Source organism: Lampris incognitus, chromosome 2 (genome assembly GCF_029633865.1).
Source record: "Lampris incognitus isolate fLamInc1 chromosome 2, fLamInc1.hap2, whole genome shotgun sequence".
In the NCBI taxonomy this organism is placed as follows: domain Eukaryota; kingdom Metazoa; phylum Chordata; class Actinopteri; order Lampriformes; family Lampridae; genus Lampris; species Lampris incognitus.
The window spans coordinates 139746703-139768764 of record NC_079212.1 but is presented as its reverse complement, the minus strand read 5'-3'; the positions used below and the strand labels follow the sequence as shown (position 1 = coordinate 139768764).

The 22062-nt window shown below is 46.0% G+C and overlaps 1 protein-coding gene across 6 annotated transcripts; it reads left to right on the top strand.

Annotated features, from left to right (window-relative positions):
• Window positions 1-1178: 1178 nt before the first annotated feature.
• Window positions 1179-21477, top strand: pkp1b (plakophilin 1b). Of its 6 annotated transcripts, none has more exons than XM_056273557.1 (15): window positions 1179-1472; window positions 1907-1996; window positions 2634-2993; window positions 4161-4255; window positions 6216-6640; window positions 7383-7515; window positions 7638-7845; window positions 8660-8828; window positions 10012-10129; window positions 14188-14367; window positions 15848-16018; window positions 17799-17952; window positions 18330-18516; window positions 18791-18875; window positions 20332-21477. In XM_056273557.1, the coding sequence occupies exons 3-15, from the start codon at window positions 2810-2812 to the stop codon at window positions 20353-20355; spliced, it is 2133 nt and encodes a 710-aa protein (XP_056129532.1). In that variant the 5' UTR covers window positions 1179-1472; window positions 1907-1996; window positions 2634-2809; the 3' UTR covers window positions 20356-21477. The 6 variants fall into 6 exon arrangements, with proteins under 6 accessions (XP_056129532.1, XP_056129529.1, XP_056129531.1 ...); XM_056273554.1 differs by having other exon boundaries at window positions 1181-1472; window positions 2729-2993; window positions 20328-21477; XM_056273556.1 differs by having other exon boundaries at window positions 1181-1472; window positions 2684-2993; window positions 20328-21477.
• The last annotated feature ends 585 nt before the right edge of the window (window positions 21478-22062 follow it).

Below are 22062 nucleotides of genomic sequence, written 5' to 3'. Positions count from 1 at the left end.
GCCAACTTAGTCCCAAGAGCAACACAGGGAAGGTATATAGACTGCCTGACATTTTAGCTCCCCAGAGTTTGTATAGGCTTCTTTTTATTGGGACTTCCTTTTCTCTCTCTCTCTCTCTCTCTCTCTCTCTCTCTCTCTCTCTCTCTCTCTCTCTCTCTCTCTCTCTCTCTCTCTCTCTCTTTATTGTACAACACACATGTACATTATATTATCAATAACACAAACTGTTTATGCCAGGGTGCATATACGAAACGAAAGGAGAAGAATTAAAAAAGAAAAAAAAATACCCTTCCCTTCAAATAAAGCGTTGTCAGTCTATAAGAAATGTATCCAAAACACAAATAGTCCTAATTACCTTCTTGTGTTTAAGTGCTCTTATCGTAGTGCCATAATGGCGCAGTTCTTGATGAAAATGTCCAAAATTTGGTTTGGAGTCCGTCCATCTCTTCTTATGAACGTGGAATTTCCCCAATAATACAAGTAACTGTGTAAAGAAAACAATATCTTCTTCCAGCTCTTTATCTCCAAGTCAAGTCAAGTCCAGTCCATTTTATTTGTATAGTCCACTGGCACAAATTTGCCTCTCAAGACTAATGAAAATGTCTTTGTCCTGAAAGTGGACTGTCTGTCCAGTTTTCCCTCTTATATAATGCTGAACATCCACCCACAACATCCTGGTGTACATACAGCGATCAAACAAAGGACAGATCGTTTCTTCTTCTAGTTCACAAAAATTACAAGGATATTCAATATAAATCTTAAATCTGTCTCATGTCTTCTTTGCTGGATATACCGTGTCGACGCATCATTTTAAGGGAGACCTCCTTAAACGTTGTTATTAAGACAAAACATGTGTCCCCAACTTGCTTGCACGTGATTGCTGGTGTATTTCTTCTGGTTTATTCATTCACCCGGATGACGCCACCTTCGATCTCCGACTCTTTCGTTTTTAACCCCCACCCCAATGCTTTAACCCCTAACTGTGACGTTAACCCTTTAGCCCCGATCTTAATCTAATGTAGGAGGCGCAATCCAGTACGATCCAGTTTTACAAATCTGCAACAGGCATTACAATAAAATGAGGAGTGGTGGGGGGGGGAGAGGAGGGGGGGCATTCTGAGTCAAATTTAGGACGTGCCGAAGTCCGGCTCCTCAAACAAGTTAAGCGCTGCAGCAGCACCTGTGCGCGCCGTGCGGCGGGATTACTGCGCATGCGCAGAGTCGCTCAACTCCAGCTCGGCGGTCAGCTTGGTATTTGCCGGCGGAAGCAGATGGTGGACGTGAGAATGAGTAGTTTGCTTATAATCTAAGTGAACGATTTCGTCTCTTTTAACGATTTGCCCCCCCCCGTCGGCTGCGAAAAGGTTAGAAAAAAAGCCCCCGCGAGACAGAGCGCGCTCCCTCGCGCTCTCGTCCGCCGGAGGGTGGATGGCGTCACCGCAGTAGAGGAAAGAGACTATGGGCATAAATAGGTGGGTGGTGGATTTAGCAAACTGCGTCACGAGGTTTTGTTTTGTCTTGTGTTGTGTTGTCTTGTTGCTCTTTAACCCCGATTGGTGCGACGGTCTACCATGAGGAAACCAGTTTCACGCGGGTCTGTGATGCGGGGGGGGGGGTCCAGTAAAGTCCACCAGAACCACTTTAGAGCTCGTGCAGCTAGTGTAAAATGAACGTGCAGGTATAATATTGTAGCGAATTCGGGGGACAACGCAACCACAGGAAGTGCCGCGGCCGGGAAGCGAACCCGCATCGCCCGCACCGCAGGAGGCATCGCTAACCGCGAGACTAAATGGTCAGGGGCGCGAGCCAGCGGGTCTTCTTATCCATGCACGTTACAATATAACCATGCCAGTAGCCATTTGTAATAGCTTCTGCCTGCCTATGTGTATTTTCTCTATGACCATAGAAACGCCTCTGTGCTGCCTCGGACTAATGGTACCGTCTGAGTTCTGGATGGTTCGGATTCACGTGCGCGGATCCAGTGAAGTGCACACAGGTTTGTCTCCGCCTCTGCTGAGAGACAAGCGCGTGAGCTCGTTGTAAGCAGTTTCTTGTTTTGAGCCTGCTTATCTCGTGCTCCGTGTTTCTCTTCAGTTTGAAGCCGGTGCCCTTTTTTTGAATATGCATTTTATATTTCTGTACATGCATTGTTCAGCGAACCCATCGTCAACCCTGTCCTCTCTGTGTGACCCCTGATCCCAGTAGGCACGAGTCATTAGCAGGAAGGCGTTGCTTATATAATATGGTGTCCCCGCCCCCCCCCAAGACACATGTACAAGATTTTATTATGTGTTATTTTTTTTTCAAGATACGAGTAAAGAAAGTTGTTTCAAATGTTCTTGCAAGGACAGGAAAGTGTGTGAAGCACAGCAGCATTAATGCTTTTGCACATTTGTAGTTGTTGTACACTGTTATCGATCTCTGCAGATCCTGTGTAATAATAACGCCATGCAGAACAGAGCATATTTAGTAACACTGAGAACAGAACAAGAGCTTGTGGCGTGCTTCTTTAATTGTTGTCCCTGTCAGATCTACACTGCAGTTTGTTTTAAGAAATTAGCTGCATTATAACCTCTGGTTTACTCCCCCCCTGCACATTCCACCCCACCCATGTGGCCCCTACAACTTTAAAGCCAAGCCACCGCCTTGTCTCTCTATTGTGCTTTGCATGGGTGCGGTTCAGGGCAGGATAGGGCAGGGTAAAGGGTGCTTTTATTACTGCTGACAGCACCAGCATCGCCTGTACGGACGGGATCAGCGTAAGGAGGTGCCACACACACACAGTGGATGCTGAGCTGCACTTAACAACATGACTCTCGAGCCACTGAAATCTGCCCTCTCCATCGGAAATATGGACGACACCTCGCTTGCGCTGCCGAGCGTGAACCGGTATCGATCCGGACAAGAGCGCGTGTTGGATCAAGTACAAACCATCAGGCGAACCAAGACGAAGCAGAGTACCAGAGGTGGATCCACTCCGTTGACTCCAACAAGTAAGAGTGCAGCACGAAATGGCAAACAAACGCACCTTTCGGTCACTTTACTGCACTGTTACACGTCAAGGATGGCTTGTGGATTAGTTGCTGGTCTGCTTGCTGTATATTTTAAGCTTTTCAAAATCTCGGTAGGTGAGTTGTCCAACGGTACAGGCTACTTGTCGATATTTTAGCCGGATCTAATGTTTCATGAAGAGTGAGAACAATGTTTGATCCACCAGTGTCAAGCGAACAAATGTTAGAAAATGAAAAAAAATCAACTAAATGATAACATAAAATATTATGATGGTATGCTGCAAGTATGTCCTTTAAAGTATACTGAAGTATAACAAGTATATAATTTTGAGGACCTAAATTCGAGTACGCTATTATGTTACACTGTACGACTCAGTTGGCCCACATTTCAGTTAATAGAAATACACTTAACGTTAACAACATAAAGTTAAGTATGCCTTAAAACCGCCGAGACTGAAGTGTATACTTAGTTGACTTGCACAGTGTATTAAAAAAAAAGAGACTTAACCTGTCTAAAAGTACACGTTTAAGTGCACTATTCTAAAGCTTGCCAGTTGCAGGTACAGTAAAAGTAAAATGAGAGTACACTTGTTTATTTTCAGTTTAAAAAAACAGGTATACTAAAAGTGCCCTAGAGTAAACTTTTTGTTTTTTTTGGCATTTAATTTATATCAAGAAAAGCACTTAATTTCTCATGCAACACAGTCTTGTATATGGGGATTACGGTCAGTGACCGGGTTGAGAGGTGATAAGCTGTGTTACGAAACCGATGTCAAAATAAGATATGCTTGCATTTGATATTTGCATATGTAAAGTATGTACTTCAACTGGGACCTTTGATATGTGAAACAAGAGTCTCATTAAACAAAAAAAGGTTTTCACCTTGTTTTATTATATTTCTGAGATTGGGTCTTCCCTCTCGGGTTGGACATTGTTAAGGTTACACTTTGGTTTTCGCGTCTGGGGTCTGAGAAACCTCTGTGAGGACGTGGATTACGGCCGTGTCTTCTGTCTGGGTTTACAGTCAGCATATCACTGGAGGAATTGATCACAAATCACCCCGTTATCGGGACGATGGGTCGAGTGTTCTGTTGAAGTGCGAGAGTGTGTTTGTTGTCAACGCACTCACACCTTAATGTTTCTTCACAGGTCCCCTGAGTGATAACGTGTTCACAGACTTTTACACGCCGCTGCCCGCCACAGCCAACGGGAACGGCACCCTGAGGAACGGCCTTTCTGCAACGGTAAGCCGTGGACGTTACACTGTGATCCCCTGCTGTTATCTGTCTGAGAAATACCCGGGTGCACATTTACCACCAGCATCTCCCTATCGCGTTGAAATGAACTGGTTTGAGCGGGCCCCCCAGCTCTGCGGAGGTCACAAACAGGTGGGGCGGGTTAAAGTTGAGCGAGACGGGTGGAGGCGTTGCGGCTGACTCACTCGGAGACGAGGCCCTTATTTCCCATCACAAGGCGTGATGTCCTATATCGACCAGTCTTCAGCTGTCTGACTAACCGTGCCGTGCCCTCACCACGATGTTACTCATGTTCATCTCGGCGGCAGATGAATCCGCTTGCACTTTCACAAGGGCTGCAGCTAACGGCTACGACAAGCAGTCAACAGGTTGCCAAATCTAATAGCCAACACCCGTCACGAGTTCCCGGAGCCCGACGCGATGTCTCAAGACGCTTTATGTCATCTGACCGGCGGCCAACCCCCCCCCCCCCTCTCTCTTATTTCACCATATAATGGTGTGAGTCAGAGAAAGGCAAGCAAACGTTAGCATCTGTGAAGCCGTAACCAGCTAATGTTATTTCTGCTTGATAAAAGCCCACAATAAGTAAAGAGTCACCCACATTTTTTTGCAGTGATTTCCCGATCCCCTTGGGAAATCGTGCTGCGGAAACGACAACTGACTTGTTCGCACGGTCACAGGGGACGAACGAGACGGGGTTTACCTAAAACAGACCTAAACAAAAAGTGATCGGAAAGGCCGAGCGAAGGTGACGAATGCTGTTGTGTAGCCTGTGTTTTCCTGGTATTTAATGTGTGAGCTTCAATTAGTAATAGGTGTTAATTGTAATTCAGGGATTCACAAACGGTATGTGAAAAGTACTTACTTAACTCATATTTTGTTATTCAGCATTGATTAGCGCCAGATGATTTCTTATTCCCCATCTGTGATTGATTTGCAAAGGAATTTTTTCCTTCGTTTTTCTCTCATTTTTCATGGGAGCAAAAATGGCAGGGAGCGTTGGCGTTCTGGGAGAGGCCAGGCACGTCTTGGATCGTTGTGCGTTCCGTAGTGTTCACTTGTGTCGCCACATTTGAATTACGGTGTGGCGGTCTGGGGGAACGGCTACAAAAGCCACCTCCAGTGGTTACGTGTACTACAAAAATAGGGTAATAAGGACAGCAGGGTATAGGGAACACGCCGACGGACTGTTTTTAACCTCACGGGCTGTGGAGTTCGTGGAGAACTCAAGACTGCAGAGGTGTTGTGCAAAACAAGGTAAAATCTACTTCCTGGAAACGCACAACAACTGTTCCCAGATTGGGGGGTGGGGGGGGGGGTACAGTTTAAGAGGAAAATTAAATTTGAAGAAACACCGTGTTTGTAACCCTCGCAGGAGTTATGTGTATTTCGGTGTATGGGCTAAGTTTGTGGAACGGTCTAGAACTGAAGGAAAGCGCAAGTTTAAGTCGATTCAAAAAGAGGTGCAACAAAAATATTTTAAAGAGGAGGAGGAGGATGAGGAGGAGGTGTCGTTCCTCTCATGACCGCGATGCCCACGCCGGATGCTGTTATTGTTGTTTCTTGGGAATCATTGTTATTGTTTTTTTTTTGGTTGTTTTGATTTTTTTATTGCTTTTATTATTGTTGCTTTATTGCGTCATGGTGAGGTAGTTATTGAGAAGGATGTACTCTGATGTGTAAAACCACTAAGTTTATTATTTAGGTTTATTAATTGAGCGTTAGAGAGGGGCATCATGAGTAGTAACTTCCTCCTGCTCCTTTTCGAACATATAATATTTGTTGGATTCTCACAAATCATAAATTCTCACAAATAAGCCCCTTCCATGAAAGCATTACTGGTCATTTGAAATATATATATATATATATATATATATATATATATATATATATATATATGTGTGTGTGTGTGTGTGTGTGTGTGTGTGTATATTGTGTGACTTTGCAGCTCAGCAAGGAGGGAACCTTCAAGCGGCAGACGTTTGTCAACAACAACAGCAACACTACTCGGGGGTCGGTGTTTCAAAGAAGGATGTTCTTGTCCAATCAGCACGAGAAGGGTTTTGTCCATCTCGGCTCAGCGGCAGGCGGGAAAACCAACACCAGCCGCAGCGAGCCGGACATGGGCGTGGGCTTCTGCAAACCGAAACCGGCCTTCCCGTCCCGGCATCTTCGGGCCAACAGGGCCAGCACCCACCTGACGGAGAAGGCCGCCAGTCAGTTCGTGCTGAGCGAGCGGCCGCCGCTGAACTCGAAGAGTCCAAGTGCGACCGCCAAGAAAAGCCAGCTCTTCACCAGCCAAAGTGAAATGGACAAGGCGGCGTCGAAGCACTCCATCGCTGACTCTGCACGAATGAGCAAGGGAGATTTAAGGTGAGTTGGCTGATATGACTTGTAGTCTCATGTTATTTGTTGAGTTTTGTGCTTGAGATCTTTAAAGAGTGAATGTGTGTGTGCTTTCCAGACACTTAAGTAGCTTTTTTGTGGTTTTTTTTGGGGGGGGGGGGCTTTTTCTCCCCAATTACCCCACTCTTCCGAGCCGTCCCGGTCACCGCTCCACCCCCCTCTGCCGATCCGGGGAGGGCTGCAGACTACCACGTGCCTCCTCCCATACATGTGGAGTCACCAGCCGCTTCTTTTCACCTGACAGTGAGGAGTTTCACCAGGGGGACGTAGCACGTGGGAGGATCACGCTATTCCCCCCCAGTTCCCCCTCGCCTCCCCGGACAGACACGGCCAATTGCGTCTGTAGGAACGCCCCACCAAGCTGGAGGTGGCACAGGGATTTGAACCGGCGATCCCTCGTGTGAAGCCTTTTTTTGTGTTTTAGCATGCGACTGGGCAGCAGGGCGGCTTGGCTCTTCTGCCCCAAGGCAACAGGAGGGTCCTGGGGTTTCTTCCCTTCTGGTATGCGGTTTTCCTCCCACAGTCCACACATGTGGTCTCGGGTGTGTATGTGTACGACTGCCGCGTGAGTGACCGACAGCTGTCGCGTTTTCTGCGCCGCTTCTGGTCTGGATAACGTGGGCGGCAAAGTGAACATTTTCGGTTGCCCCAAATGGGTCAGTAAAGTCTAGTAACTGAAACTCTATTTTGCATCCTGCCTTTCAAACAGCAACGGCGGAGTTGCCGATCTCACCATGAAGGACGCCGTTCGGTATCTTTCCAGTGAGGACAAGATGTACCAGCACTGCGGCGCTTCTTTTATTCAGCACCACACCTTCGCAGAGGACCGGGCTAAGCATCAGGTGGCTGATCTCACCATGTCAAACTTCGATCAATGCGAACGGGCACTTCGGATCAGAAATGACTTGTGCGGTCCAACAGTGTTCACCCTAACCCCCCGACACCACCCCCTTCCTGTCTCTAGGTGCTGGAGCTCAACGGCGTCCCTCCTCTCGTGGGTCTGCTGCGGAGCGCCAATCTTCAGATCCAGCAGACGGCGTCGGCCGCCCTCCGTAACCTCACCTTCAAAAACAACGACGCCAAGCAGGAGGTGGCGCAGTGCGGGGGAGTCAGGGAGGCCGTGGCCCTGCTCAGAGATACAGACTGTTCCTTCACTCAGAAACAGCTGACAGGTAGACGGACACCGCCCCCCCCCCCCCCGCATATAAGTGTGGTAGTAAAGCTGCCTGTAGCGCCTGTGAATTACGCCTGTTCATGTACACATGCACGCTTGCTAGCACGCTCGCAGAATATACAATGCAATGAAGAGCTCGTGCCAAGTAAGCCGTCTGTCTCCAGAGGACGGTTTCTAAACGGCGTTCCCTCATCACGATTATGTCGTGAGTTCGGCCATTGAATCCATGTTAACCAATCGGGAGTCGTGTTTCGCAAATTTTCAAGCGAATAAATAAGTTGCAAAAAATTTTTTTAATTCGGATTAAGTTGCATTTCCGTCAGATTTGGCGAAGAAAAAGCAGGAACGATTCCCACCATTGTGTCTCTTCCCACGCCCTTGTCGCTCGCCGTCCTCATAGCTGTGCAAAAACACTCGCCTCCCAGTTCAGCCATTGTTAAGAAACGTTGTCGATTATGACTCCTCGCTGTTGTTGTCAGAGGTCATAAGTGCAAATCTGCATTAATTTCCTACCTTTCACACTAAACTAAACTCCCAAGACTTTGTCCTGGCCTTTGTAAAAATGATGTGTTGTGCTTAACGCTCAACGTTAAACTTGGCAGATCAGTGAAAGTGCATATTTTGGATGTGCCAACACAAAGGCACAAGGGCTTCATATTGAGGTGGGGTGAGAAAGCGGTGCATGAGAAACGGGGCTTTTCCAGGAAAACTGGAAATGAAATGGGGCTTTTATCAACAACCCCAGGATGTGAGACCAGGAATAGCTCAGCACTTTAGGGTGAAAGGTGTTTTTGGTTTTTTTCTCTCTGCAGGCCTTTTGTGGAACCTGTCCTCCACGGACAGCCTGAAGCCAGACTTGCTGCAGAGTGCTTTGCCTGTGCTAATGGAAAGAGTGATACTGCCTTACACGACCGGCCCGGACCGTACCAACAACAACAGCCTGGACCCGGAGGTCTTCTTCAATGCCACCGGTTGTCTCAGGTAAATCACCGGTTGTGTTACAAGTTGCTCATTTTGTTTCGTGTGTACTTACTGGGTACTGAAATTTTCTGATTATTTATTTAGTTGTTTGTTTAGGCTTTTTTTTGGGGGGGGGGAGTTTGGTGCACGTGACAAAATATGTGCAGAAGCTTGTTGCTTTATGTGCAATGTGTGTGTTTTTATATATTTTAGCCTTCGTTATACAGATGAGTAGAAATAGAGCGGTAGCGTGGGGTGAAGCGGGGAAGGGAAGACACGAACCGAAAAGGTCCCTGAGGCCGGGTTTGAAGCGCTGCTTTCAGGACTTGGCTGACACAAGTGTTCACTCAGCTGGTTAAGCTGCCGAGACGACCTGAAATGTGTGAGATAAGAAATGGAGTTTGTAAGACACGGACTCTCCCATTAAGGTTAAGTGTGATTATATTTTTATGTGGAGATTATGTCAACATTATGAGCGGTGATTGAGTTTAGACTCTGAAACGTTGGCGTTCGCTGTTTTAAGAGCTTGGAAGCTGCCCAGCTACCTGCCTGAGCCCACCTGGCGTAGCTGCTTTTCATAGGACAGACTGGAGAGAATAGTTCGTAGGCCAGAACAGCCATCCCACATAGGGTCCCTATGCTAAAATGTACCTCCATTTGATCCATTTTGGTGACCATATAAAAAAAATTAGCCAGGTTGATGCACATTTATTTCAGTACATATTCATTTACTCCAGTGTGGCTGGACTGATGATGATGATGAGGATGATTCAGTGGAAATTTTGGTAAAAAAAAAAAGTGAATTTCTTTCAACAATGGACAGTTTTGCTCGCATTAAAATGGCGGCCTTTGTGGGGAAAACAGCCCAGATCTTGTTAAAAATCGGTTTTGTGTTACGTGTAATATTTACGCTTCGCATTCAGTGTGTCGTATTTGTCGGCGTTGTCTGTATTATTTTCCCATTGTTTTAACTTTTTTTTATTTTGGGGGATGAAGTGTGAGAATAGAGCAAAGCTGGCAGCCGGGTTTCCTCACACTGACAGTCAGTCACCCTTCACCGGGTGGGAGCAGTCGTCCCAGCGCGTTGCCAGTCGTAAATAAATCATTTTGGGAAAGTAGGTCAAAATATCGGGTGACGCGTCTTGACAAGCTGCCAAATGCTTGATGGGAATACGGTCCGACTGGTGTGTGTTTCCTTCAACAGAAACCTGAGCAGTGCCAAGCAGAACAACAGACAGGCCATGAGAAAATGTCGAGGTCTGGTGGACTCCTTAGTCAGCTATGTTCACGACAGCGTGGAGGCCGGAACGCCGGATGACAAGGTCAGCGAGGAAAACTGTGTTGTGTTTTCATGACTTTTGATTCCCCCCGGTGTTTCTCCCTCTCGTGTCCGTTCTCACTTAAAAACACGCACAAGGTTTGACAAAAAGTGCCTCTTTTACAGTGGCCGAGCCATGTTGACACTTGGTAGGTCAGAATTAGCTGCAGGACGGCGGATGGTTCACTCGTCAAGATCCCCATTATGTTTAACTCTATACACTAAGTCTATAAACTAAATCTCCCCAAGTAAGGTTTGCTTCACATTTTACCCTCCGGTTTCGAAATTGCTTACTTGAGCGTCCAGGTGGCGTGGCGGTCTGTTCCGTTGCCTACCAACATGGGGATCGCCGGTTCGAATCCCTGTGTTACCTCCGGCTTGGTCGGGCGTCCCTACAGACACGGTTGGCCGTGTCTGCGGGCGGAAAGCCGGATGTGGGTATGTATCCTGGTTGCTGCACTAGTGCCTCCTCTGGTCGGTCGGGGCACCTGTTCGGGGGGGGGGGGAACTGGGGGGAAGGGCGTGATCCTCCTACGCGCTACGTCCCCCTGGCAAAACTCCTCACTGTCAGGTGAAAAGAAGCGTCTGGTGACTTGTGGTAGTCTGCAGCCCTCCCCGGATCAGCAGAGGGGGCAGAGCAGCGACCGGGACGGCTTAGAAGAGTGGGGTAATTGGCCAAGTGTGGGGTAATTTCCAAGATCCAACATAAAGGGTGCACAGCTAGGTTTGCTGTACGAAGCAGAGAAACGAAGCTTGCTGAGCCGTCGGTCGGTTTCGTACGCGCGGCGTTGGGTGGACAAGAAAGAAAACAGGTGAATTCTGCAGACTTGTGCTAGACTTGTGTTTAGAGGATCACCGTATTGTTGGAATCCAAACGAAGGTGCTGGGGGACGGTTGCATTTTAGCCCCGCCTCTGTAACGGGGGGGGCAGTCCTATGCTGTTCTATGCTGGTCCGCCTGCTGCACGCCCGTCACTCTCATCAGTAGCTCTGCGTTGTGTTCTAGTTGGGTGGGGCCCCAGGTGTTGTGGGGGGGCCCTCAGTCTCTCATCATCATCATCATGATCAAGGAAGGAGGGGGGACACACAGGACTCTATTTGGCCCACCTTGCCATTTATTTTGGTTTCAAACCCTTCGACAAACGTCCAGTCCTCCAGCGGGAGCGGTGTTTCTTACGGACGTGGGGGTCGAAGTTCAACCACTGCCCGGACTTCACTCGTGTGCGTTAGAAGGAGAAACCGTCCACGGGACTCCGATGTAAGAAAGGATAAACAAGTATTTTATCCCACAGCTTGCAGTATCTTCTTACAGGGATACTCAAAGTTACGTTCTCCTCAACCAGCAAAACTGTCCTACGGTAAGAAACACGTGTGGCTCGGCTCGATTGCTGCTTGAGACTCCTCCCACAAAACAAAAATGGCCTCTCCCGCGTTCCCTCTTCCGTGTACCCACAAGACCTCTCTCTTAAAGCGACAGTACACGTATATGACGGTCGTTGGAAAACATGCATAAAAGTAAATAACGACATAAAATAAAATGTAGTAAACACAAATAACAGCACACAGACAGGATTGGGTGATATTTCATACTCAAACAAAATAAAATAAAAACATTAATTTTAACCTGGTTACACCTCCATCATCTTTCAGCGGTTGGCCACATCGCTCCAGGTTTGGCCGTGATTGGTTAGTTGCGTCGTCGCAGTATAAGGAAGAAAAAATAAAACAAATGGGGGGCAGTTCTGTTTTGCCTCTGCAAGCGGCGACACGGCCGAAGTGGTTGAGTTTCGCACAGCTTGCTTGTGTTATTTTTAGAGTTCAATTGAAGGCAAAATATAAAATAACGTTCGACATCACATTTTTTTGGTATAACATCCAAAAGAGTAAGCATTTAATTCATGTATTAAGCGTCTAACTCAGTCAGTGGCTTTTCTCTGTGTCAGTCACAGACCTTAACATGAGGTGATGGGAAAACAGAACGGGGCCTTGAGACGATGAACCGTCCGCCATCTTATGATTACCACGCGTGACTACGAAAAGATGTCAAGCTGGGACACTGAATTGTAGTTTGTGTTAAGGTACTTCTGTCATACCCAAAGTCCGACTTTAGTCACTCAGCAACAACTATCAGCATGCACCGTTTTGCATAAAGGGCGGCTGCAGTGGTCCCATATTGTGTTTGTTTTGTCCCTCTCATGTTGTGTGTCACTTCTGTGCAGACATGAGTGGAGTGGAATGCGTTTTGCATTGACAGGCAAAGAGAAAACAAACCGCCGAGCCTGTTTCCAAAAGATAACAAGGAGCTGACGTGTTGCTCATATTATTTCAACAAAACTACTCGACAAAAGAATTTAACCTACACTGAACACGGTGAAAATTAACACTTCATAAAATTCATTCTTAGAAAAACACCCCATACGTGTTTACCGAAAGAAGGTTCATGTGCGACTTGCATGTGCATGCTCTTGGACGTGTGAACTTAAGCAAATGCGTAATTTTCATGCTAGGATTAAGAAAAAGAAATGGCTCCAAACAACCTCCAAAAAGGAAACCTATGCCCATGCCTCATCCACGCACAACCTGGGTGCAAAGTTCACCGGGCCTGGCAGTGAGTCAGGTCCACTGGGCCTGGCAGTGAGTCAGGTCCACCGGGTCTGGCAGTGAGTCAGGTCCACTCCCAGCTCTCAGGTCCACTCCCAGCTCTCCAGCTTTGTCTGGGCTATCAAGGCAGACGTGTTGCACTTTGTGTTTTAGTTTCGTTTTTAGTCTTTTTTTTTGTTTACTTCTTTGTATTAGCTGATTACTTCGGTGCTTAAATCAATTTTGTCATTCGATTTTATTCGATTTATGGAAACTTGTTCCAGCACCGCAAATCACTCAAGTTTTTGATAGAATTATGACTTCATTAATATGTTTGCAACGGTGATGGACAGGTGGACAGACGAGATCAGGCAGGAGTCTCCGTGGACTATGATGTTTGCGGATGACATTGTGGTCTGTAGTGAGAGTAGGGTGCAGGTGGGGGAGAGCCTGGAGAGGTGGAGGTATGCACTGGAGAGAAGAGGAATGAAAGTCAGTAGGAGCAAGATGGAATACGTATGTGTGAACGAGAGGGAGGACAGCAGAATGGTGAGGATGCAAGGAGTAGGGGTGATGAAGGTGGATGAGTTTAAATACTTGGGGTCAACTGTTCAGAGTAATGGGGAGTGTGGAAGAGAAGTGAAGAAGAGCGTGCAGGCAGGGTGGAGTGGGTGGATAAGAGTGTCAGGAGTGATTTGTGACAGAAGGGTACCAGCAAGAGTTAAAGGGAAGGTTTACAAGATGGTAGTGAGACCAGCTATGTTGTATGGTTTGGAGACAGTGGCACTGATGAGAAGACAGGAGGCGGAGCTGGAGGTGGAGGAGTTGGAGATGCTAAGATTTTCATTGGGAGTGACGAAGAAGGACAGGATTAGGAACGATATATTAGAGGGACCGCTCGGGTTGGACAGTTTGGAGACAAAGCAAGAGAGACAAGATTGAGATGGCTTGGACATGTGTGGAGGAGAGATGTTGGGTATAGTGGGAGAAGGATGCTGAACATGGAGCTGCCAGGGAAGAGGAAAAGAGGAGGGCCAACGAGGAGGTTTATGGATGTGGTGAGGGAGGACATGCAGGTGGCTGGTGTGACAGAGGAAGATGCAGAGGACAGGAAGAGATGGAAACTGATGATCCGCTGTGACGCCCCCTAACGGGAGCAGCCGAAAGTAGTAGTACTAGTAGTATGACTTCATTAATATGGCACAATATGTGCTTTTTTGATGATTTTGTTAGTATCACATTAACATCTCCTGGTCTAAAACAAGACTAGCATGAATGGCGTCACTTTAATGAAGCTGGATGTAAACCCAGAATACAGAAAGTTCATGCTCTTGGGCACTAACATAGGCTAAATAGCAACAATATGGTATTAGCTGTGAAAAGCATATTCTAACTTATTAAAACTTATCAAGCTAATTTTTTGTGCATTTTATGTGTCTTTATATGTGTGTTTATGTGTCTTTGTTCCTGATAATTCAAACAGTCTGTAGAGAACTGCGTCTGCATCCTCCACAACCTGACCTTCCAGCTGGAGACTGAGGCCCAGTCCCTGTTCAACAAGATCACGGCTTTGGCCCGCACTGCCAACATGTCCCAAAGCCAGGGAGAAATTGGCCCCATAGGCTGCTTCAGTCCCCAGAGCAACAAAGAGCTGGAACAGGAGGTGAGATAGTTTCCCGAGCTGGTGTACACTGAGGGCACACAGGACCCAGATTATAAGGAAAACTCCAATTTTTTTTGTTTTAAATTAAAATAATATTTCCTATCGTCAGGAGTCAAGATGGGCAATGGGTAGCGCTGTCATTTCAGATTGATTCAGTACGGAGCTAGCTAGCTAGCATCAGCTGACTGCTGCGCACCAAGCTGGAATGTCATCTTTCGGGGGCAGTAGCGTTCCAATCGTTGGGACTAAAAGAGCTCTTTTTTGGCACTAACAGGCCTTTGCCACGATATCAATTTTGGAATTATACAGATGTGTATTCATTTCTAACCCGAAAGTCTTGCTCCGTAGTCCTGCAAGCAGTGGGTGGTTGCAGGAAGACCACAGCTGAAGCGTGAGAGATTTGCAGAGAAGCGGGAAACAAAGGGAATGTAAAAAAAGGTCTCGTACTGACCGACTGTGCTGGCACTGGCATTTCATAATGGAAGGTGTTTTCGGACACTTCTCAAAACATTCTGAGCCCGATTGCGCCCAAAAAAGAGCTCTTTTAGTGGACGTTATCTGGCAAGCACTATTGCCCTGAAGGATTACATTACAGCTTGGTGCAAAGTAGCTGATGCCTGCTTTCTCAACACTGAACCACCGCAACAGATCCTGCATTGCATTACTCAGTCTGACTCTTATCAATAGGAAAATAAGGCTTAAGTTAGAAAATACTGGCTATTTCCTTTCATTCAGCCCCTGCAAGACAAGGACAGCATTTTTACAATCATGTCTATAGAGCAGCAGGCAGCTTGTGGTTTGTCTTTCAAACCTGCCTGTTATGAGACGGTTAGTTGGAAGCAGGGCGGCACGGTGGCGCAGTGGGTAACGCGGTCGCCTCACAGCAAGGGGGTCCTGGGTTTGAACCCCGGGGTTGTCCAACCTTGGGGGGGGGGGTCATCCCAGGTCATCCTCTGTGTGGAGTTTGGATGTTCTCCCCTGTGTCTGCGTGGGTTTCCTCCAGGTGCTCCGGTTTCCTCCCACAGTCCAAAGACGTGTCGGTCAGGTGAATCAGCCATACTAAATTGTCCCTAGGTGTGAATGTGTCGGCCCTGTGATGGACTGGCGGCCTGTCCAGGGTGTTTCCCCGTCTGCTGCCCGATGTCTGCTGGGATAGGCTCCAGCATCCTGCGAGCAAATTAGGATAAGCAGCTTGGATAATGGATGGATGGATGGATGGATGGATGGATGGATGGGTAGTGGGAAGCAATTCTGGCTTCTACCACTTCCCCTAATGGTTGACTATGTTCATGCATTCAGAGGTCTGGACAAGTTCACGGTGGTATCCCCTCCTGCACGTGTTCTCAAGAGGAGCTCGTGACTGATATGACAGCGGTGTATTCCTTTAAATGTACGCTATACCATCTGTACTTGTCATACCAGGTGTGGTGTCAGTAACAGCTGAGGAAACGCTCTTCTGATTCTTCTGTTTTTGCTGTAGCGCCACTTTGACTACCCGGTATCTGAGGACTTGAATCCTAAAGGAGCAGGGTGGCTGATCCACTCCAAAACCATGCAAAGTTATCTCTCCCTCCTGGGCTCCAGCCAGAGAGACAACACCCTTGAGGCCTGCTGTGGAGCCCTGCAGAACCTCACCACACAACCCGGCATTGTAAGAAACAAACGCCTTCCTGGAGCAGCAGTGGTTCATAAATATTTAAGCAACAGTGTTACTTGTGTATTTATGGAGTTATACTTTGGACAGTATAAAATAAATTAACTAATTGATTTTGCAATGTGGTCAATAGTGAATGTATGTGCATCACAATAATTAAGAAAGTGTCATTAGTGATTAAATAAATAGTGAAGTAAATAAATAGTGCAGAGCAAGTATAAATAATGTTATTTATTATCTATTTCGTTAGTTATTTAAGTGGTATATTTATCTATTTATTGACGGATTGAGTAATTTATTTCCACATTTATTTCCTTTTTTCAGTACCAGTATGTGTGCACCATGAAATATAGTGAAATCTGTTATGACAAATGTCAACTTGTAAATCACAAGGCCAGTGGAAGACTTAGCGCTGGATGACGGCTTTTGTCTGCATTTGCCCGCTGGCTGCAGAAACGGGGGGCGGTATCTGGGGAACTAATAGCTAATTAGTAACTGTTTCCTAACACCACCAACTGCCAAAGTCTGGGATGTGGGTGGGATGATAATGGCTTCAGTGTAAATGAGCGTGGTTACTTGAGATACGCCTCAGTGGAGCGCCGCTTTTATCACGCACAAGGTGTGTTCAAACAAGAAAAGGCCTTGCCTAGCCATGGTCGGAACAGTCTGAGAGCAAAGTGGTTGTGTAGCATTGTTGATTATATTATATCATATATATTATATATGTAGCGGTTTTTGGGTTTTTTTTTTTGGAAACCATCAGCGGTGTTGATAAAAATGCTCCAGCTCCCACACCAGCTCGGGCTCCTCCCCTGCTAGAGAGGCGACATTCCACGCAAAGGCCTGCAAAGGGTTTGTTTGTAGCATCGCTGTCCCTAGCTAATCAACTTAGCATGTAGCCGTCACAAACTTTTACTTTATGTGGGGGAAAGAAAATCATAAATGCTGTAATCAACTACCACCATTAATGTTTACTAGCCACGGCTTTGTTAAGTGATATCCCTGTTCGGCGTTTATCTTCCGCTAAAATACAACAACAGTTTCAAACCTGGGGCGTTCGGGCGGCGTGGTGGTCTATTCCGTTGCCTACCAACACAGGGATCGCCAGTTTGAATCCCCGTGTTACCTCTGGCTTAGTCGGGCGTCCCTACAGACACAATGGGCTGTGTCTGCTAATGGAAAGCCAAATGTGGGTATGTGTCCTGGTTGCTGCACTAGCACCTCCTCTGGTCGGTCGGGGTGCCTGTTCGGAGGGGAGGGGGAACTGGGGGGATAGCGGGATCCTCCCACATGCTACGTCCCCCTGGTGAAACTCCTCACTGTCAGGTGAAAAGAAGCGACTCCACATGTATCGGAGTGGTAGTCTGCAACCCTCCCTGGGTCGGCAGAGGGGGTGGAGCAGCGACCGGGATGGCCCGGAAGAATGGGGTAATTGGCCGGATACAATTTGGGAGAAAAAGGGGGGAACCCCCCTCCCCCCCCCAAAAAAGTTTCAAACCTAAAACCTGGCATACTAAAACCTCCAGTGTGGTACACCACCATAGATGGACTAGCAGTACGCAGTTCATAGTGAGGTGGCTGAGCACTTGTGCACCATGTGTGTGGAGGGGAAAGGGTCGAGTGCACAGTGTGAGGTCATGTGTGTGCTCCTGAGCAGTTTTTACAAAGCATCGAGACACAACTTAGGCTGAGGCTCTTATCGATAACATAAATACATACAGTGTGTTCAATTTTTTGACTCATTACAAACGGTGGACGTTATTTTCCATGTCCGAAGGTGTCCAGCGTGATGAGCCAGACTATTGTGCAGAAGTTAAATGGCCTGGAAGTCATCGCTCCCCTTTTGAACTCGACCAACATCAACCTGCAAAAGAGTACTGTGGCTCTGGTGGGAAACCTGACAAAGAACTGGAACCTACAGCCTGCCATAGGTGAGCTGGAGATCCAGTACAGTGTTTAACAGCTTCCGTTAGATAAACTCTGTATATCATTTAAGCATGCAGAATTTGAAGCCCTAAGTCCAGAATGCTGAATATCCATCTTTTTACCTGGTATGCAAATATATCAAAGTATGTAACTGACCGGATATCGACCAGGTGTTGCATGAGAAATAGGAATTCCATAAGCCGATGACATCAGTATATATCAAGTAAAGGTTTTACACAAATGCCATTATTGAAGTTGGAGATGACTCCTGTTGGATTGAAACCCTCCTTTTTCTCACTAACTTGCACAGTCATTTGCAGTGTTACAACTGTGTGTTTGTGGTAAATAGCCGGCTGGTCTTTTTTTCCTTTTTTCACCAAAGCACGAAAAACCCTCCCTAACCTTGTGAGCATTGTGAACTCGGGCACCAAAGGAGCGAATGACTCTGACGACACTTTGGCCATCGCCTGCCAGACAGCCCACTGCCTGGTGCTGAGAGAGCCCGAGCTGTGCAAGTGTCACCTGAACACGACGTTTATCAACTCCCTGAGAGATCTGAGCCAAAACAGGTACGATGGATTTATTATTATTATTCCATGTCAGCCAGGAAATCTGGCTCACGTCACTCAAAGTTTTTATGACAGGAGGATGAATGAGATGCAGTCTAAATGCGTCCACTAAGAGGCTTAGAAACATTAAAACCATGGAGGGGAGGAGATGGATAAAGTGGGTTTATCTTTTTGAAACGAGGTAGTCCAACATTTTGAACCGGGTTATTTCTCCCGAGATCGAACCTGATATTTCTGGTTGTCTAATATGCTTCTTTGTTTTACTTCCTGTCAGATATTTCCCCAAATCCAGCAAAGCTGCGTCTGTGTTTCTCTACAACCTGTGGTTAAAGAAAGGCTTGCAAAGCCTGATGAAAAAGGTGAGTTGAAACTCATCCTGATCACGAGGAGGCGGAGGCCTCCGTCAGAGCGGGGGGGGGGGGGGTGGTGGTGTCTGGACCGTTTCCTCCATTCATGTCAGTTTTCAGTCCACTCCTCACGCAGGCGTTTGTGAGACGGAGGGGAAGACAGTTTGAGGAATTAGACAGAAAACTCTAGAATAAAAACACACATGCAAATCAGTCATCAATCAGTCAGTTATTTGTATAGCACTTTTTATACAAACAAATGTAACAAAGTGCTTCACACAATAAACAATAAAATCCCCCTCCCCCCCTCCCACAAAAAAAGTACAGACAATTTTATAAAAGTACAGACAAGTTTAAAACTGAGTTAATAAAATAAATCCGGAACAGAATATATAAAAATAGCAAAATATACAACACACACCCACGCTTAGGACTTAGCCGTAGGCTGTTTTAAAAAGTACGGTTTTTAAACCCGCTTTTAAATGTGTCCAGTGTGGGGGCCTCTCTCAGGTCCTCAGGCAGGGCGTTCCGTCTACTTGGGGCGTAAATGGGAAATGCAGCCTCCCCTGCTCTAGACCTAGCACGAGGGCTGGTTAAAAGGCCACTGCCACTGGACCATGTAGAGGCACGAGTGTGAGTGAGGCAGTGAAACGAAGTGGTCAAAGAATCCAGCGGTGCCGGTTGCAAAACCCACCCAAGAATAGATGGGGGGTAGCATGCTAGCAAACAGTATTTCTTTTACACTTTTGACCCTTTCATACTTGTGCTTCATACTTGTTCATAAGCAAAGCGGGTAACACTTTATAATAACTACACAGATGAAGCATTAGTTAAGTATTAGTAACTACTGAATTCATCATTTGTGAAGCAAGACATGCACCGATGGTTAGTGTGTTAACAGATGTTTTATAAATACTTATTAATACTGCAGTTCATGATTAATTCAGGTAGTTACTAGTTAAGTATTTTGTATGAGCTCATCTAAAGGGAGGACTAATATGCCTCACAAAGCCTTTACACATGAGATTGAAAGGCCGGCAGTACCTCGAGACTCACCAAAGTCTAAAGGATCATCCTAAGATCCTTTACAAAGTGTAAGTACATGATTAACAAACTATTTAGATGTACATTTGTGCATGAATTAATCATGAATTGCAGTATTAATATGTATTTATAAAACATATATTAATACACTAACTATTGGTGCATGTCTTGCTTTACAAATGCTTTACGAATGCTTATGAATGCTTTATGAATGCTTATGAATGCTTTACGAATGCTTTACAAATGCTTAATTCAGTAGTTACTAACACTTAACTAATGCTTCATTTGTGTAGTTATTATACAGTGTTACTGCAAAAGGAAATAAATGATGGCTGGTCTAACTGTGATTAAGGCGTAAATGTTTTAATTATTTGGATGTGACGCTAAATTTCCCTTCACGGTGACGTTCTGTGCCCACAGCAAGGTATGCACAAGACTACCTTTGTGAATGACGTCACCATGGCTGCACATGAATCAAACCTGGTTGTCGGATAACAAGATGGCAGACACGAATCTGCGGGGGAGAAAAAAACAACAAAAAAACTTCTTCCAGATGGCTCAACCCCAAATGCCCCTCACACCTATGGGAGGTCTACATGAATCACGTCTCTTCTCGCATCATATTTCCACTTTAAGTCAAAAAGATGTACGTTGCATCCACCATCAACAGTTTAGCCGCTCCTGTTCATGCTGGTGTTTTCTTCCTCGCTGGTACAAGATAAAGGTGAAAGGTTGGTGTGTAAACCAATACATCTGTCTGTTGTGTGTTTTTTATCTTTCCAACTGTATGATTTATTGATATCAAACGTTGTGACATTTGTTTAAAACTTGTATCCGTGCCAAAGTGTTTCCTCGATACCGTTTTCTAACCATGGTAGTGTGGCGCAGACGCCGTGTCGCAAGGTAAATATCTTCAGTATCGCTCCCTTTGTCAATAACAACTGCTGAGTAACCATTTTCTATACATAAAGAACATATTTGACTTCGAAACCACTGTTATCCAGTCTGGCGTTCGTACCAGGAAACACGACTCAGGCTGAGGACACATTTACTGTCATTTCCTCGGCCGACCTCACCGTCACCAGCCTTGGAAACCTCGGCTGCTCAGTACTTCAAATACGCCGTTAGGTGGAGAAATGAAAGTGTTGTGCACATATTTTGGTATGGGATGGCCACCGTAGCAGAATATTTGTGAAGAGAGGAGGGAAAACTATTGTGCAAGCATTCTTTAATGTGACGCCATCGGTTGGGTTTGTTACGATCTCTAAATGTCTACGCTGAGCTTGGCCACGGTTTGCACTGAATGTGCTGTTTTTAATGACTCCTGTGGGTAAACTGGGTAAGTAAGACATAGAAAAGAGTGTATTTGAAAGAACAATATCATCTTGGGGGTAAAATTAGATAGCAGAATACAGATAATGTAATAATAATAATAATGATAATAAATTAAAACTTGTATAGATATTATAGTTCCTCTCACCAAGATTGTAAACAGATTGTATAGGAAGTGCAGAACAATTTGTCTTTGGGAAGTGCTTATTAAAATGTTTCTAAAGAAATATTACCTTGCAATGACGATTGTTGTAGTTTGTCATTTTTCTTTTTTTGTTTTTTTCAAATCACGCACAATGACACGCTTTTACATGGCTTGCTTCAATAAATCCTTTCATATAGTCATGTCTGATCCACCTTTGCCTGGACATACACGATATGGACAAAAGTATTGGGACACATGGCCATTACACCTACAGGAGCTTTTATGACATCCCATTCTAAATCCATAGGCATTAATATGAAGTTGGTCCCCTCCTTTGCAGCTATAACAGCTTCCACTCTTCTGGTAAGGCTTTCCACAAGATTGTCAAGTGTGTCTGTGGGAATTTTTGCCCATTCATCCAGAAGAGCATTTGTGAGGTCAGGCACTGATGTTGGATGAGAAGACCTGGCTCGCAATCTCCGTTCTAGTTCATCCCAAAGGTGTTCGATGGGGTTGAGGTCAGGGCTCTGTGCGGGCCAGTCAAGTTCTTCCACACCAAACTCACCCAACCATGTCTTAATGGACCTCGCTTTGTGCACTGGGGCACAGTCATGCTGGAACAGAAAAGGCCCCTCCCCAAACTGTTCCCACAAAGTTGGAAACAGAATTGTCCAAAAT